At 41.2% G+C, this 18,257-nt stretch overlaps 2 protein-coding genes across 3 annotated transcripts in view; one reads left to right on the top strand and one right to left on the bottom strand.

Moving 5' to 3' along the window:
• Positions 1 to 389, top strand: part of itpka (inositol-trisphosphate 3-kinase A) — a 4,289-nt gene extending 3,900 nt beyond the window's left edge. Inside the window, exon 7 of the mRNA XM_072458099.1 lies at positions 1 to 389. This exon is cut by the window's left edge and continues 123 nt beyond it. Within this exon, the coding sequence (XP_072314200.1) occupies positions 1 to 129 (129 nt within the window). The 3' untranslated portion in view covers positions 130 to 389.
• A 150-nt stretch (positions 390 to 539) lies between these two features.
• On the bottom strand, positions 540 to 16,657 carry ltk (leukocyte receptor tyrosine kinase). Of its 2 annotated transcripts, none has more exons than XM_072457718.1 (27): positions 16,517 to 16,657; positions 15,462 to 15,672; positions 13,672 to 13,805; positions 12,460 to 12,597; positions 12,230 to 12,376; positions 11,832 to 11,932; positions 11,587 to 11,747; positions 11,432 to 11,526; positions 11,193 to 11,264; positions 10,162 to 10,336; positions 9,659 to 9,809; positions 9,414 to 9,542; positions 9,122 to 9,278; positions 7,900 to 8,085; positions 7,637 to 7,735; positions 6,307 to 6,468; positions 6,095 to 6,223; positions 4,800 to 4,977; positions 4,645 to 4,735; positions 3,948 to 4,012; positions 3,732 to 3,861; positions 3,562 to 3,659; positions 2,998 to 3,090; positions 2,824 to 2,925; positions 2,468 to 2,602; positions 2,240 to 2,330; positions 540 to 2,173 (listed from the first exon to the last, which is right to left on the bottom strand). In XM_072457718.1, the coding sequence occupies exons 2-27, from the start codon at positions 15,518 to 15,520 to the stop codon at positions 1,313 to 1,315; spliced, it is 3,939 nt and encodes a 1,312-aa protein (XP_072313819.1). In that variant the 5' UTR covers positions 15,521 to 15,672; positions 16,517 to 16,657; the 3' UTR covers positions 540 to 1,312. The 2 variants fall into 2 exon arrangements, with proteins under 2 accessions (XP_072313819.1, XP_072313820.1); XM_072457719.1 differs by having other exon boundaries at positions 12,460 to 12,582.
• Between the last annotated feature and the right edge of the window lie 1,600 nt (positions 16,658 to 18,257).

The raw sequence follows: 18,257 nt of genomic DNA, 5'->3' as shown, positions 1-18,257 counted from the left end.
GAAGGAAACCGAGAGGATGGATACCTATGGGGTCTGCAGAACCTCATCCACACTATAGAGGCTGCCAAAGAGTCCCGCAGCCAAAATAACCAGATTGTGTCGAGGTTGTGTCCTTTGACCATTGTCTAAAGTTAACTATCAATAGGATTGTGAATTTGTTCTTCGGTAGATCTAAAGATACAAGATGTGACACTGCAGGAAGGTTCCTCTTTGTTTCTGTGAGACAAACACAAACTGGACATTTCACACTGGATTTATGTGTTATGACTGTGTGCACCTGTTAAGTTAAACACAACTGACAAAAGGTGGGGTAATGTTAAGAAGCACTCCATTTAGGACCAGACATGGGTATTTATTTGTATTTTATATTTACAATTGTCTTTGCTGTTTTGGGGGTAATATGTGTGTATAGTATATTCCACAGGCTACATACTGTACTTAACACAATCAATGTGAATTATTTGAATAAATAAATAAAATAAATATATATATATATATATATACTCTCAATTTCATCGCAATATAACATAACAGTCCAATCATTTTCATTGTTTTTAATATAAACGTTTTATAAATCAGGCAACAGGGCAACTCGCAGTGATAAAAAAGGAACTAAACACTAAACAATAGCTACAACTACTAACACACACTGCATTTATTTAACACAAAGATAAGATACACAAAAATGAGCAGTAAGTTGCTGTTGAGTAAAAGGCCTCCCCTAAACAACATCTAAAGGCAGTGATCTGCTTCAAACTAATTTAAAATGTAAACTTACAGTAGCTATTTAAAGAAACAAAAAATAAAAGAGCAAAGTTAGATAGTTCAGTACCCTAATGAGTCAAAAATCCTTTTCATAACCGCAATCTCTGGTTCATCAAAAAAGTTCTTATCAACGCACTAACCACAACCTTGTTTACTAAAGGAGGCATATTATGCTAATGGACTTTTATGAGCTATGCTATAATAATAGTTTACCCTCTCTGCTATGATTTTATGTAATCCTATGCTATCCTACATTTGTGGCAACATCAATCCCCTGATTCACTGCTGGAGATGGTGGAGGATACTACACTACTATGTACTTGTACTGGCTTGGCAGTATTTAAAGCTGTTTTGAAGACAAGTCAGGCCTACAGTAAGTAAGAATGTTACATATTGTTTTAATTAATATGAACCCAAGGCGTAATGGGAGTCAATGCAGCATGCACCCATCGCAATGGTGCGCTCGGCGCTGAGAAGAGCAAAGTCCAGCATTTCATTTTGAGAAGATGAGCTGTGTACAGTTCTCTACTGTTAAACCAGGCTCAAGTTAGATTGGGGTTACGCTGAGGTCTTCAGACAAAGAGAATCCTGAGTCACGATCGCGGGGCGGTTTGTCAGCTTTGGTGTGTCTCCTCACGTCCTCGTGTCCATAGCTGGCGTGCCTCTTCAGGAGCCGTTTGGGTGCTGTGGCTGAGTTGTGGAGCCCAAGCCCTAAGCCACTTCCCAAAGACACACTCAGTGCACAGCTGGCTATCGCCTCTGGAACTTCAGCCTTCGCCAAAGGCAGGCTCTCTGACTCATAGCTCTGCCCGTCATATGCATAGTTGACATTGCCACAAGGGAAACTCTGGAGCTTAGCCAGGTCCATCCCACCCTTTGAAGAAGCTGACGCACCCCCAGAGAGTCTATGGGAGAGCACTGTGGACGTCCCACTGTGAAGGTTGTTGGCCCCATCACAGGCTGTGTCAGTGGACTCAGAGGTGGGGCTCTGTGGAGGGCAGTTGCTGGAGGACAGGGGCATGGACTGAGTGTGGGCCAGGGCTTTCTTCCCCCTGAAGCTCTCCAAAACCCAGGAGCCATACGTGGGGTTCCACAAGTTCTTGGTTTTGTTCTTAAGTCTTTGACTTCCTGAGGAGGAATTATTTCTAGAGTTTATTTGGTTCTGAGTTTCAGGCTGCAGCCAGGGCCCCCTGGAGGTCACCTCCGGGGCCTCTTGTTGAAGGGGTAGGCCTGTGTGAAGGAGAAAGTGAGGTTTGGCGAGTTGTGGAGGAGCAGAAGCAACAGAGACACTCAGTGACGGCAAAGGTGTCAGACTGGAAGAAGGGTGCACAGAGGGACGCGTTACTGCATCCTCCTCCTGGGTTGGGCCATACTCCACTGGGAGAGGCGTGTTGATCACATCTGGGTCCTGAAGAGACAGTCTGTGCTATATTACTGCTGACAAAAAATACTTTGTCATCAAAACTGTTCATACCTGAGTGCAGTAGTTGATTCTTTCCAGAATTGTAGAAAAGTCAGGCCTGTGTTCCGGACAGTGCTGCCAGCACTGGGTCATTATCCGATAACTATACAAAGTTCAGTGTCAATAATCAGCTATCATACATAGTTTCAGATCCACCTTAGTGTTGATAAAACAAATCCACAAATAATCCTAGATTTAAGTTATTAAGATTGCACTGCAGCATCACAGTAGATAACTCACACAGGCCCTGGGCAACCTTTTGGGGGATCCATGCGGCCTCCACTGGTGACAAACTCCAGAACCTCCTGGTTGGTTTTACAGGGGTAAGGCATGTATCCTAAAGAGAGAATCTCCCAGAGCAGCACCCCAAACGACCTCCAGGGGGAGACACACACAATAACATGTCTTGAGTAAAGTGTCTCTTTCATTATCGTCTATCTTTGGATTTACAGATACAAAATTAGAAATCTGTATAGCGCTGGATTATGTGTGTCAGAGTCAAATAGGCCTGCATGTCAAAAGAGCAGTGTTTATGCTACATGTGTAATAGGTTTCATTGTATGCCTGTAGGGCAAATGAATAATTATTTAGTTTACCATGTATCAGTTTTGCAGGTGAAAATTCCTTCCATAAAAGCCTCCGGGGGCATCCATTTGACAGGCAGCATGGCTCTGCCTCCTTTTCTGTAGTAGCTGGCCCTGAAAGGAAGATGGGTCTGTTACAGAGAGCAGAGGATGCAGAGGGTTTCAAAGCATGTGCTGATGGCTGACCTGTAAATGTCTCGGGCCATGCCAAAGTCTCCTATCTTTGCCACTCGGTCGGGCCCCGGGCAGGTGAGCAAGCAGTTTCGAGCTGCAATGTCTCTAAAGAAAGACAGGGAAATTTAGGTCAATACAACTTCCTTTTTAAAACTTTGTTTTTAAATTTAAAATTTTAGTTTGCCTTAAATTTGACTTAAGATTGCATGTATGTTCATGGGACACTATCATATCAAAACTAGGGAACAAAACATCTCCACAATCACTTTTATCAGCAGTGGTATTCAACATTGTAAGACCTAAAATTATGTAAATGTACAATATAAATGTTAATTGAATCAAGGCCTTCTATTTATGAATAAACTGCCTTTTTATTTAGGCTACTAACTAATCACTGCTGCATTACACAGATATGCAAGTAGGATGGAAAAACATATCTGCAACTATGTTTTTTGGATGCATAGACAATATTAGTTAAAAAGCTGAACAGTAAAATGAGGGTTGAATTAGAGCAGAGTTTGAAGCTTTGAGAGATCTAGTTGTGTAAAGATGTGGATGTGTGGTGTGGGACTGAACCTGTGAATGAAGTGGTTCTCCTCCAGGTACCTACAGCCACAGGCGATGTCCCGGGCCATCCGCAGCAGCTCCCTCATGGTGAGGGAGGAGGTGTTACCCTGGACACAACAGTACACATTAGAACAGATGCTCTCATGCATCTGTGAAGGCTCACACTGCCTCACACTCACAGATCTGGGTCTGTGCTGTCTCAGAAAACTCTTCATATCTCCTCCTGTCATCAGCTCCAGGAGAATGAAGCGTGGCAGGATGTTGAGGCTCACTCCAATGCAGCGGACAATGTTCTCATGACTAAACTTACTGCAGAAAAACACACGTTTGATTATGGGATTGTCTCTGTGTTAATATAAGTTAATATAAAAGTTTAAAAATCAAGTAAGAATGACCTCATTATCAGAGCCTCCATCAGAAAGTCCATCTCATCCTGCTCTGAGCAAATCTCAGGAAGGGTCTGGGAAGCACAAAGATTGTTACCTTTTATTTAGTACAAGCATAAACAAAAAAAATACCATTACCTTTTAATATGTATGACCATATACCAAAACTAAATTATTTGTTTATTTTCTTTTGTATGACCACAATCACACATTACTCGATGTCCTATTTAATTAAACTGTAGAAATTATCACAGCATGCACTTGTGTATTTGTAATGAGATGTAATGTATGTGAGAGGGTGAAACAGGTCACTATGTGCATGCGGGTTAGGACCTACTCCATTTGAGCATCACTGTATTTTCTAAAGTATTGTATTGTCCACATTGCAATGAATTGTTCTGGCATTGCTCAAACAAATAAACTAAACAACAGAGATTATGTTTCATCTGTGTGAGATTGTATAGATCCAGCCCCAGACACCCAAGGGAGATGCTTAGATTTACAGCCTGAAGATGGCAAGATTATTATATTGTCCACTAAATCAATTTGATATTTTTCACCAATGTATTTAAGAATACATTCAGAAAGTTTTTGTAATAAAAAACATATATAAGTAAAAGAGCTTTGACATGTTTGACCTTTAAGTGTGAATGATATGTTCTGAATAGATCCATAAAAGGAGTTCTGAGTCACAGTGGGAGCTGACCTTTATAGCCACCTGCATGGGACTATTATCAGAACTCATCCCCAGGAGCTGTCCTTCATACACTTCTCCAAATGCTCCATGGCCAAGAGCCCTACACAACACATTCAATACTGTTAATGAGATACAGGGGAAAGATCTCAGAATTTCATACTGACCTAAGAAGCGTGATGTTTTTTCGAGGAACTTCCTTCAGCTCTCTGAGTGACGTGGCAAAGCAGTAGTTGGGATTGTAGTCTGTCATTATGGTGGAAGAGCGTATCTTACTGAGCTTGTACTCTGGACTCTGCAGCCGTCCTCTGACAGCGTGCAGCTCGCTTTTCCTGCGGTACCATACTGCACACATCAAACAGAGTTTCAGTTAAAAACAGAAAATCTATCAGAGTTTTGACCTGCATCAGAGCCCTGCAGAGAGAAGAAGTGGTAACACAAAGAGGGTCAAAAAGGGGTCACACTGGGTGCCACATTATCATATTACTTTTAATGTTGATTTTGTTATTATGAAATCAGCAGAGACTGTCATCAGATGTTTTAGGAATTGTGACCACTGTTCTCTCCTTGTTACAACTTCTGGACCATCGGGGCAAGTGAGGGGCACTCACCCGCCGCTGAGGCAGCGACGTCCCTGATGCAGGTGATAGTCTGTGGGTACAGGTGGAGCTCCTCCTTGGAGAAGGAGGTGGTACAGGTGGATAGGTGCCTGGGAGAGATGCAGGTGAGGGAGTATAGATGGCAGACTGCCTGGAAATGGGGTGGATGGGTGGGGCACGTGCACATAAGGGGAGTCGATGACCCTTGGTCCGATGCAGATGCAGGACTCAGGGGATCCGTGAAGAGCAGGGCAGGAAGAAGGTGAGATGGAAGTGTGATGAGCAATGAGATTGGACATGAGAGATGCAGGGAACAGACTACCTCCCTGCATGGGGGAGAGAGTGACTCTAAACTGACTAAAGCAGACTTCCTGCCCTTTGAAGCCCTTTATAAAGGTCAATGAAACACAAAATATAATGTCACCGTTGCACAAATAATCCCTGACTATTTTGGCCACAAGGCACATTACAGTTAAATCAAAAGCCATATTCTCCCACCACAGAGACTGTATAAACCTTACACACCTGCTTAGTGTATATTATAACAAATATCAATGTTTAACACTGAGAGAAGACAATGCTGCATGTATCAGACACACACACCTAAAAATAACATTTGTCCTGTAAGATATGTTAAAGAACTGTATTTTACAGATAATGCACTTATACATTGGCCCCTTTTGTTATTTCATTAACAGATACAACTTATTTCTCAGTATTTACATTAGGCTACAGAGAAAAGTAAATGTCCGTATTGGCCTCTCTTCATATTAGAATTCTAGGTCAGTATTTCCCGGGTCTCCTTCAGAGCCGGTGGAACGTAGCGGGCACAGAGTGGGCACAGAAGTGAAAAAGCCTCTTACTGAAGATGACTCCAGCACAGATGAGAGCGACGCCACTGGCCACAGTAGATACCCCCACAGCCAAGATCAGAGACACTGACATGTGGCCCTGAGGGATAGGGCCCTGAGGGATAGGGCCCTGAGGAACATCTGGTGAGGACAGGAAGGTCAGTTAGTCCACACAGTCATCTGGTAAAGAACATAAATGTACAAAGTCCATAGGGATGTCCTACCCACAGCACTGACGCAGGTGACGTTGTCGTTGGCCAGGACCTCACCATCGTGGCACAGACAAATAATCTGACGAGTGTCCTCATCCCGTTTGCAGTTTTGCATCTGACAGTGGCTACAATTTGGTTGCACTTTGATCTCACACTCACCGTGGCTCTCCATGACTGCACAAAACACAGCCACATGTCACGTCCCTCTGGCTTTTACTTCATACAGCATCAGTATGCATGTTTGTTATACTTGCATGTTTCAGATCAAGCTAATTTAAATATTTGTCAAAGAAAATATAAGGAAAAATAAATGCAGTTTTTATATGAAGGTTTTTTATTATTAAGGGAAAACAAAATTCAAATCTTCATGGTCCTGTGTGAAAAAGTAATTGTCTCCTAAACCTAGTAACTCGCATTTATCCTGAAGCAGCAAAACAGCCCCAGACCACCACACTAGTACAACCATATTTTACTGTTGGAATGATGTTCTTTTTCTGAAATACGTTGTTACTTTTATGCTAGGCAAGTGAGGCCTGCAGTTCTTTGGCTGTTGTTGTGGGGTCTTTTGTGACCTCTTGGATGAGCTGTGCTCTTGGAGTAATTTTGGGAAGCCGGCCACTCCTGGGGAGGTTCACCATTGATCCATGTTTTTGCCATTTGTGGATAATGGCTCTCACTGGTTTGCTGGAGTCCCAAAGCGTTAGAAATGGTTTTATAACCTTTTCCAGACTGATAACTCTCAATTAGTTTATTCATCAATTGTTCCTAAATTTCTTTGGATCTCAGCTTTTGAGGATCTTTTGGTTAGAGAACTTGAACTGTGATAAACCACAGTTATGTTATTAACACAAATACCTTCTCACACAGAGCCATGTAGGTTTGGATTTTGTTTTCCCTTAATAATACACATCTTTATTTAAAAATTGTACTTTGTATTTCATTAAGTTGTATTTGACTAATATCTACATTTGTTTGATGATCTGAAACATTTAAGTGAGACAGACATTCAAATACTAAAACATCTGGAAGGGGACAAACACTATTTCACCACCACTGTAAGTGTAATGTATAAGTAATGAGGTGTAGGTGTTACATTTCTCATTTAATTTAATCCTCTTGAGGGTACTGAGAAACCTAAAAGAGTGTGTCCCATACACCCAAGATTTGTACACCTTTATGTACAGTTAATAGTTAAAACTACAAACCAGAGAAAGAGATGTGTGTCCGATTTAAAAGGTTACACAGCAAACATTGTGCATTCTGTCATTGAGTAATGAGGCCCTTTGTTAAACACTTGCAGTTTCCTTTTATAACACATGAGTTTTTTATTGTTGAGCCGCACCTGCCAGCGGCTGCAGGAAGAGCTCTCCTGTGGGGTGAATGAAAGAAATTCCATCTTGGCCGTCAGCCAATATCTCATCAGTCATAGCAGCGTCACCTCCTGGAACAAATTTTTTATTTTTTTTTTTATCTCATAAGGTTTTTAGAAAACTGACTTCTGCATAATAAAGACAGTTTTCAAGGTGTGTTTATATCCAACTCACAACAATGTAAAACTGAATTATAAATTATATTTATATGACAAAATGGGATTTAGAGACCAACCTCTGTAGCCCCCTCCTCCTCCTCCTGCAGTGCATGCACCCCCTCCGCCACCGAAGCCTCCGTATGTGGCCCAGGCGAGTTTAGACAGAGCCAGAGGACAGGCAGACCCCCCCACAGCCCCATCCACAAGGGAGTGTCCCGCCTGAGAGTGGGGACTCAGGACATCTCTCCAGCCCCCGCCTCCACCTGCAAAGCAGCAGGAACGTTTGGATTGAAAGATTGGGCTCTATTATAAGACATTCTTAGTATTAATAATCATAATAAAAAAAATATCCCCCTACTGTAATTTGTGATGGCTTGATACAAGGTTTGTCTTGTCACCAAAATGACAGACTTGTTTTTTGATTGTTTTGGCATTTTAAAGCAGGCCCAATCAGTGGAAATATTAACAGAAGCTGCATTTGTGTTGTCTGTGCTTTACAAGGATCCACACAAGGCCCAGGGATGAATTCTTTCAATTTGCTGTGGACCAGGATGATAATTATTTTTTGTCTCTCACAGTGGGAATGCACCTACGATGAAAATTTCAGACCCCTCCATTTCTATGTGGGGGAATAACTTATACTTATTTTCCTCATGGTACATATAACTGATGCTTAATCTGATGCTTTAGCAGCCTCCTAAAATAAAATCAGTTGCTTTTTACCATCTGAAAAATATTGCCAAAATCAAAAGTATGGTTTCTTAAAGAGACTTATTCATGCGTTTGTCTCCAGTAGATTAGACTACTGTAACGGCCTGCTCACTGGCCTCTCCAAACGAGCTGTAAAACAGCTGCAGTACATCCAGAACGCTGCTGCTCGGGTCCTGACCAGAACCAGGAAGTATGATCACATTAGTCCTGTTCTCAGGTCTCTGCACTGGCTCCTGTGGCTCAGAGAAGAGACTTAAAAGTACACGTTTGACATTTTAGTGCCATATGACCCATCTTGGACTCTGAGGACCTCAGGGACCGGCCTCCTGCTGGTGCCAGAGTCAGGACTAAAATGACTTACTAGTCTCAAAACATTTCTTTAATGTTTAACTGTGCTTATGACTGAGGGAATTGTATTTGCATCTTAGGATTTTGAATTGATCTTAATGTGATTATTTAGGCTTTTATTATTTGTATTGCAGTTTGTATTGTATCATGAGTACCTTAAATATTTTTGTGTGAATCATAATTAATTTGTAGAGCACACATACATTATGATTGGTTTATTGATCAAAAGTGTTGCCGTACCTGCTGCCCCTGTGCGACCACTGCTACTGGGAGCAGTGGTGCTGTTCTCAAACTGCTCCAGTCGGGTTTGATCGAGGCTGGACTCGGGGTCCTCCAGGTAGGCATTTCCTCCTCCTCCCGCTGCGATCAGCAGAGGCACCATCTCTCCCCCCTCCATCTGAAAGTTTAAAAAAAAAACTCCTGATCCAAACCACTACTTAAGATATAGTTTGTTTAGCTCAATAAATAAATGCCATAAAATGTTTGAAACAAAGAGTTCTAAACAAGATAGTTTTTGTCAATTTAGAATTACCTTGAAAATGTATGTGGCACCACCCCCACCTCCTCCCCCGCCTGCCCACTCTGCATTATCTCTCGACTTCAGGTTGTCTTCTATCACAGAGGACACCCCCAGGCAAATCTTCTGGGTCAGTTGGTTTCTCTGCTCCACAGGAAAAGGAAACTTAATATCTTTCTTACATGGTTTATTGCTTGTCATGTCAATCATCATGGATAGAGCTGTAGTTCTGCCAATGCTTTCCAAAATCCCTCACTCACCCCTGGGCACGCATCCTCTCCCTGGTGGCCCACCAAGATGTACAGTGTGTCTCCTTTCTCCAGAGCAAACACGGCTGAAATGAAGACCCCGTGGTTGTGCTTGTTGTGATTTTTGGCTCCTTTCCCTCCTGCGGCTCCATATGCTGTGATCCTAGGGGGATGGCATTGCTGTGACTGAAGGAAATTGTTTTCTGGCACAAAGTCACCACTCTCGATCATATTAAACAGCATATTAGACTGCAGTACACTTGAGCAAACAACTAATGTCTTACTGTTTGTAATTCCATGCTCAGTAGACCGCTGTGGTAATATTAGTAACAGTAACTGTAGTTTATATAGATCACCACAACACCCGGTGATTATTTCTATTTAATGTGGGCCAGGACAACAATTATCTGACTGAAAGCTTTTTGATAAGTCAGAGCTCCTGTAGTTTTTGCTGTGGATTAAACTCAAAACCTCTTGTTGCATATTGGGAGATGGCCCATTGGGAGTGAACTCACTCGTATCTGTTTGTGGCTGGGACCTTCCATATCTGGACTCCTTTCAGCGCACCTTCCTTTCCCACTGTGACATTGAGGTTCTTGTTCCTGTAGGTGTTATCACACTGAGCTTGGGTGGGGCCATGTGGACCACTGGCCCCACATGAGTTAAAGATCCATTTCATCAATGAAACCTCTGCAAAGATAGTGATTGCAGTGATCAGTTTTGAAGGTTAAGATGGTGTGTGATAATGCAAACTCTAAACTATCGAGAAAACAGCAGGTTCTTGGTGGACTACAGAGCTCAAGATCGAACATGAAAACCTTAACGTTATTGGCCAAACATGCAAAAACATCCATTTAAAGATGCAGTAGCAAAAACTGTATTAAAAAAAATATACAAAAGATTGGAACGTTATACTACATTTATCACTCTATAGAGTCAGGGGACTTTTGAATGAACACCAAATTTAGTATTTAGCATCTTGAAATCTCCATTAGTTTTACACGCTCAGCGCTAAGCACGACAACAAAGTTCTGCGTTTGACTACGGCATGGGGCCTTTGTGTGTGGAAATTGCATGTTAATTAAAGGACAATAAAAAAAAATTAAAAAACAGTAGGCTAATTGAAAACTCTATGATGTGTGACAATTCCAATCTCTATAGGCAAGCAAAATGTATCTGGGATTCTGAGAGTGCTGCTGCTGCTGTGTTTGACCTTTTATAATAATTTTGAGGCCTTCTAACACAGCAAATGCTTGCGCTAGATTTGTGGGAGTACTAGCTAGAAAGGTTGGAGTTTTCAGGTAAAAAACAGCATGTTTATCTTTTGTGGTTCAAAAAGATATGAGCAGTTACAGTGCGTGTTACCAGTGCATTGGCAATGCAGCCGGTCCCAGAGAGTTTTAAAGAAACTCTGCCTGTGTACAAGTCCGTCCATGGCCTAGCACCAAATTGCATCTCTGACATGGTAATGCCATATTAACCACCTCAGACTCTGAACCTGCTGTGTAGACGCTGAGGCAGAAAGGATTAACAATGACGTAAATACCTGAGTCTGAGGGCTCAGGTAGAGGGCTCAGAAGATCCCCCAGATCCACCACATGCTCCAGCTCATTCACATCTGTCCACGGCACAAAGAAAGCTCTAAGCTATTTGGACAATAACTGTTCTAAAATAAAATCTTTTACATTTACAGTAGCTTTTAATAAAAATCCTGTTGCTCCCACATTTGAAAGATAAGACAACAAACCAATACATCTGTGGTGACCCAAATGTAAGGTACAGTACCTGTGTAGAAGCAGGCTGCTCCAAGAGAGATGTAGTCCAGGGCGATGTCAGCCTCAGAGCCAGGAGCCCACACAGCGGTCACCCTCATCTGAAACCTGCTCACAGACAGAGAGTGAGAGGTGGGACTTTGTATTACCCCAGGACCCTCTGCATACCTGTGCTCGATCCCAGTCAGCTGCAGAGCAACATGGTCCCAGTCATCTGTCCATGGACCATTTCTCTCCCACACCAGAGGGCTGTTAGCTGTATCACTCTCTTCTACAGCCACCACCAGGGTCCCATTGAAGTTTCCAAAGAGATACAGAGAAAAGTACATCTACACAGACACAGTTGAGACAATTACAGATGCGATTGAAACACAAGACCAGCCCAGAGTCATCTGAATCATTTTGACACTGACCTGGCAGACACTAGAAGAGACTGGAGTAGGGAACCATGGGCTAAAGATGGATACTGCTCTGGGGGCACTATTCTCTCTAACCTGCAAAAACAGGAAGTGCCCTGAGGGCCCCACGTGTACAAGCGCACACTGTTAACACTACAAAATATAAGAAAATATCCACAACACAAAATTGGAATGAAAGGTACACAATTTGTGTATTGAACAACACTGTCCAGACCTGGAACCTTGTACGATACAGAACTGTGTGCACAGACTCTCCCCTATAGTCTGTCCACCTCACCCTCTGTGGCAACTTTATATATCATAGGAGTAACACACCACAGCCTTGCTTTTTGTGAGCTGAACCGTCGTATATTAGGTTCCAGGTCAGAACATGCAGTGTGATTGTGACTGACCTGGAGTTGAGCGCAGAGCTTTCCCTTGCTGCTCCTGGGGCTCCAGCGCATTAGCTGACAGTCTCCTCCAGTGAGAGTGCTGCATGGACATAGACCAGCCACAGTCGTCTTCCTCAAATGAACAGTAGGAGCCCAGTGGAAGGGCTCCTGCACAGCACCAAAAAGCATCAGTAATCACATAACATGTACATACAAGATACAACATGTCTAAATTGTTCAACAAGCCGTACTACAGATGAAGCCTTCATCCTCTCCAAATGGACAGTCGGAGTGGAAGTCACACACGTGGGTTGGCTCCACACAATCCCCAGTGGCGGCACAATGGAAGGATTCCACACAAGCGTCGTTCAGCTCTGACAGCGGCTGCTCTGTACACAGTAACACAACAGGAACAAAGTTATGAGGGCTGACGCCAACCTATCCCTAACAGATGCAACATTAACCCAAACAACCAAAATGGTATCAACCAGAAAAAAAACTGAAAAGAAATCTTAAAGGCACAGTATATAACTTTATCAAGGAAGAAGGTCACCTGCATAATTCCATGGAAATAGAAAGTTAAAACCATAGTTCAGAACATTAGCCATGGAGATTGTGTGCCATGCTCTGGAATATTACAGCCAAAGAAACATTTCCATTGAAACGGTGAGAAGAGGCATTTTGTTGAGATGCAAGATTGCGCGCAGTAAGGACAAAGGTTTTCATACATTTTTAGTGCAATGCAACCATAAAAACATATTTTGTTTTAGTCTATTTTTTGGTTATATACTGTGCCTTTAAGCCTCAGTCAAAAAGTGTCAAATGCTGAAAGATTAGCAATGATAAGGTTTGAAGACATAAAAAGATATCTTCTTATGTTACCATTTCATCCCATCAGACATATGCGTTTTGGATTGTGTGTTATACCGAGAGTTCAGAGTAGTAGTTATTGTTGTTGTTGTTGTTGTTGTTGTTGTTGTCGTGTTACTTTTAATGGCGGTTGGCAGCCAACTGAAAAGGTGCATTTACCGCCACCTACTGTAGTTGTACGTCTGCTAAGTATGTGTTTTACGCTATAACACATTAAAAATGAAATAACAAAATAAAGAGAGAGACAGAGACAGAGTCCAGTGTAGGGCTGCAAGAGTTTTGTGATTGTAATAAAGAGAAGATTGAAATATGACCTGATAAACTATAACAAGAATTCTGTGTATTTCAGACGTTTTCTATAAACACACAGGATATTGTGTTCCTTGCAGGGGACATTCTATTATCTAAATAATTGCAACCTTTGTAATTGATAATTGCACCAACTCAAACAGCAATTTTGATTTCATGGCAATATATTGTTCAGCCCTAGTCCAATGTGAACTGAACAACAAAGCAGCAACAAACAATTGGGGATTGTGAGGATATTTTAAACCATGAGTGGGACTGGGACCTTCTGATGATTTAGACCTCACCTTCACAGTTTCGGAGCTCCAGAGAATCCAACGCCACAGTGCTGCCCTCGGCCTGGCAGGATGCATACGACAGAGTGACCTGGAAGGGCTCATCCATCCTGCCGATCTCAGCCTCCAGCTCCACCCACTGACCCCTGGAGGAACAACACGTGCACTTAACAATCACACACCAGAACAAGCATTTCCTTTTGAAGCGCTGAAATACATACATGGTTGAGAACACTTCTCACCTGCTGCTGTTAAGCTGTACAACACACTACAAGCTCCTAGCATAGGCCTATAAGTCATTCATCTGTAACATACTGTATATCATTGTATGCTTTTGTCTCAATACAATACCATCACGATGCATAGGGAACAATATGCAGTATAGCGGTGATTTTGATATTATATATATTTAATCACATGCCCTGAATTAATTTAAATTTAATACAGGAGTCAAATTTATGAAAGTTAGAATTTAACTGTAAATCAGTCCAGCGTTTGTAAATTGCAAATGCACATTAATGGCTGAGGTTGTAATACAAACTTTTAATCGATCAGCACCAAAGCTGGTATTTATTAACTACTGATGTCAACACAGAGGCTTTGCCTGTAACCAAGTCTGCAAACACGTATGTACAAGTCAAATTTACACATATTTGTGTAATATGTTTAGTAGTAGTTGTACACTCTACTGTGAAAGCAAGTATTGCGATACACAACAAAACAATATGATTTTTTTTTTTAAATTTGAGACAGGAACAGTGCACAATATACATTAACCGTGTCAGGAGAGATGCATTGTACCAGGTTGTCTAGTTTCCAGCTGTGGTCCCTGGGCAGTCTGATGTTAGCCCCACTGAGGGGAGGAGCCTGTTGTACATGTTTTTAGTTTATATTGCAAAATTATATACTGTCCCAGCCCTACTGTATGTAGTACTGTATTGATATAATGTTGATCTTGAGCACGATACACTTAAAATTATGTCATATACATATACTGTTTACACCCATAGTGACACACTGTACACTTATTTTAATTCTACTATTCTTGTTCTAATGTTGTTATTCTGATGTTTTAACTGTATTTTTTCCCTTTGAGGATCAAACAAAAGGTTTTCTCGCAGTAATTTCCCACTAGGTTTTGTCCCGTTGTGCACAACAATATATAGAGAATTATGTGCTGTTTTAGAGAATACAAACACCTGATGTTTTGTTACCACCATAACAAAGTGTAAAAATCCAATGGTATGAGGTTTCAAGCTTCAGAAGGAATGATAAATTAGGACCGATGCCAGGGTAATTAACAATTTAAAACAAAATATTATATCTAAATGTTGCATATTATAGGAAGCTGAAAACTGTGAATAGGTTGCGTTCACGTTCTACAATTTCTATATACTAACTCTAAGAAAGATTCACTGTTTAACTTATGATTAACAAATGTTGAACCTTATCATTATTTGTCTCCACAAACATGCCATATTAATCTTGTGTCTTAAATTCCTCTCATCTGGCAACAATCATGACTTTCCAGTCGAAAAATGGCACCACTTTCTAGGCCCAGTAATTCAAGTCAACAATCTATAAACAGCACGTGACAGCAGTTTTTACCCGAGAATTCTGACTTGTCTCAGCTCCATTTTAAAATATGTTCTCAAATGCTGTGATCTCATGTGAACGTAACGCTGTCCACTAATTACACATGCGTCCATCTTTATCGTCTATATCCCGAGACGAATAAAACTTGATCACTGTGTTGTTTTTGCTCTGTCAAAGGCAATGGTCGGCTGTCGTCTTTGGCTCACCTGGTGCTGTCTGAGAGGATGAGGAGAGGTTCCGGGCTGTGGGTGGGGGCTGAGTACATGGGTGTGATCAGGAGGCTGAGGTTCCCTGCCTGTGGGGCCCAGTCCAACAGGGCCACGTGCAGACTGCAGAGCTCCGAGCTGAAGGACAGGACTGGACTGGTCAGGTGGTACTCGCATTGACCTGGAGTGGATCTCAGCTCTAGAAAGTGCCCTGAACCAAGACACAAGTATATTGTTATTATTTTATTTTATTATATGCAACCATTACCCTCATTATTACAAGGGCTGTGGATTGCCTCATAATAACACACAATACCTCCTCAATACTTGATACGATATGGGCCTTCATACAAAACCAAGCGGTTGTTCAAAGTGAATTCAAATGTTGTTTTGATTGAATTTCATGTGGCTTTAATATCAGAATACATTTGTCTTAAGAATAAGTTACCATTTCAACCTAACTCAACAATTTATGACGAATTTATGTTGTTTAAAAGTATCACGATGTACAAATCTCTGCATCAATGCACGTAAATGACCAAACCGTGATATTTTGAGTACAGTATGTTTTTGATAGATTTTGATACGTATTGTATTATGTAATGGCCATTTTTAAGAGGACTCCAGGATGACTAACAGCCATTGAAGTGTATATGACAGATTTTCTAGTTCTATAACTGAATCCCTTTGTCTATGTCCTCAATATGCGATAGAAACAAATATTCAACAAAATAAACGTATTATTATTAGTCAAATAATAACTATTGTGTAACTTATGTGGCTAATATTGGCCTACTGACTTGAACATGTCTACTGTAAACTAAACTCTTATATGGACTAAAAATATCAATAATAGTGGTAAACCTATGTAACAGATTGAGAATTGCAATATTCTAAAACATTTATGAGTTAATGTAATCTGCCCTCCTCTTTGTATGACTTTGAACTGTATTTGGTTGATTGTTTTGATGCCCTTGAGTGATATCGTATCATCCTCATCCGTTTGGTTAAACTCCAACAAACGACAGGTGTGACAAACAGCAGCAGTGGATTACCCTTAGATGTGCCCGGGGAGTGGTCAGCGCGGGGCCTGGACACTCCGCTCGGCTGGGCCTTACCCGCAGGTACCACAAGCCAGTCGCCCTGCTCACTGTGGTTAGAGAAAGTCCAGAGGCACAAGGACTCGAAATCACACGAGGAGACTGGAGGAACATATGGAGTTAGTTTGAACAATTTTAACTTCATTCATTCTAGATCTTAATTATAGTGGAAGATTTTGAAAACTCCCAGATGTGAATCCATAAAATGTAATGTCAGTAACTGTGGTTTTCAAACTTACCAGCTAAAAAGTACAGCAAATATTTTTGCTTTCTGAGTACCTTTAGATCTAAATCAGGTCTAAGAGTGCAGTCATGCTTCCACGATAACATCCAAATTGGTTGGACAAAGCCCAGAACTAAAACCAAACCAAGTTTACTTTGAGGTGAGTTCAAACGTGTCCTTGTTGGCTTAGTTTAGTCCTGTTCTAGTCTTTATTTAGTACTGGTCTAGTTCAGATTTTAGTCTCAGTTTAATGCCAATTTTGATGTGGTCTATGAGAGAACGCACCCTAAAACAGGACTATTCTAGGTCTAAATTAAGATTAAACCAGGCCTTAAATATACTATTCAATTTCTAAACCAGGAGGACAAAAATATGTATTAAATTGACTCTAACATTTGAACTGCAGCAGATCCACATACAAGACTTATGTAACAAACTATTTCTGTTTTGATGCAGCAGAGTTGAACATTCCAGTCATGTACACACCTCAAATGGATTACAGGCAAAATCTAATTAATCTAAGCTCTCTGCTCGTGTAGTCAGGTCCACAAACTTCTATTTGCTAAACTACAGACAATGATCAGTGTGTGTGTGTGTGTGTGTGTGTGTGTGTGTGTGTGTGTGTGTGTGTGTGTGTGTGTGTGTGTGTGTGTGTGTGTGTGTGTGTGTGTGTGTGTGTATGTGTGTGTGTGTGTGTGGTATTGCCTTACTGTAGTGCAGGTCTGTCCAGAGGGTCGGTGAAGGACTCATCCAGGAGGTGGTCCAGGGCGTGGCTCGAGTTGTTCACTGCTGCCGAACACAGGAGGAAAGTAAGAGTTGAGTTACATACAAATAATATTACACAAGTAGAAGTTCAAGAAATTATGACTAATCCGCATTGTATGAGATATGGATTACCATAACAAGCAGCAGATTTACATGCATGTGTTTTTATGGTGATAACCACAAGTACAGAGCTGTGGGCTGAGCTGTGGGTGAAAACACTCAAGTCTCAAAGTGACTACGATGCAGGATTATTCATTACTGCAATGATAAGGGAATACAGTTATAACATACTTTAAATCTAATAAAAGTTGGTTTTACAGAAAGTATAGAGCATAAAAGTAAAAAGTGATACATATCTGAAGGTAAGGTGAATGAAGAGCAAATGTTCAAACTTGTAATCATTTCAAATTGTCAACAAACATTCTTTATAACTTAAAGACTTACTCATAGTGGGAGCAGTATCTACAACTTTTATGTAAGTAAAAACACGTATTGCTTAAGTAGCAGTAAAACCAAGTACATTGTCTTTAAAAAAGTTTCTCAAGGAAATGAGTAAATATAATCGAGTACTACCTAATTGCATAGGACACACAGGGTCTTTCAGACAAAGTTGCCACTTAAACTGAAGAATGTGGGTAAATGATTAAAAGTTTTGAGGAGCATACTAGATGAATATAATAGAAGCGCTTAGAGACTGAACAGGGTCCT

This window comes from Eucyclogobius newberryi, unplaced genomic scaffold (genome assembly GCF_026437365.1).
Source record: "Eucyclogobius newberryi isolate DKJ021-1_F unplaced genomic scaffold, fEucNew1.0.hap1 SCAF_21, whole genome shotgun sequence".
Lineage (NCBI taxonomy): Eukaryota > Metazoa > Chordata > Actinopteri > Gobiiformes > Gobiidae > Eucyclogobius > Eucyclogobius newberryi.
The sequence above is the reverse complement of the archived record's forward strand: the minus strand, read 5'-3'. Positions and strand labels throughout refer to the sequence as shown.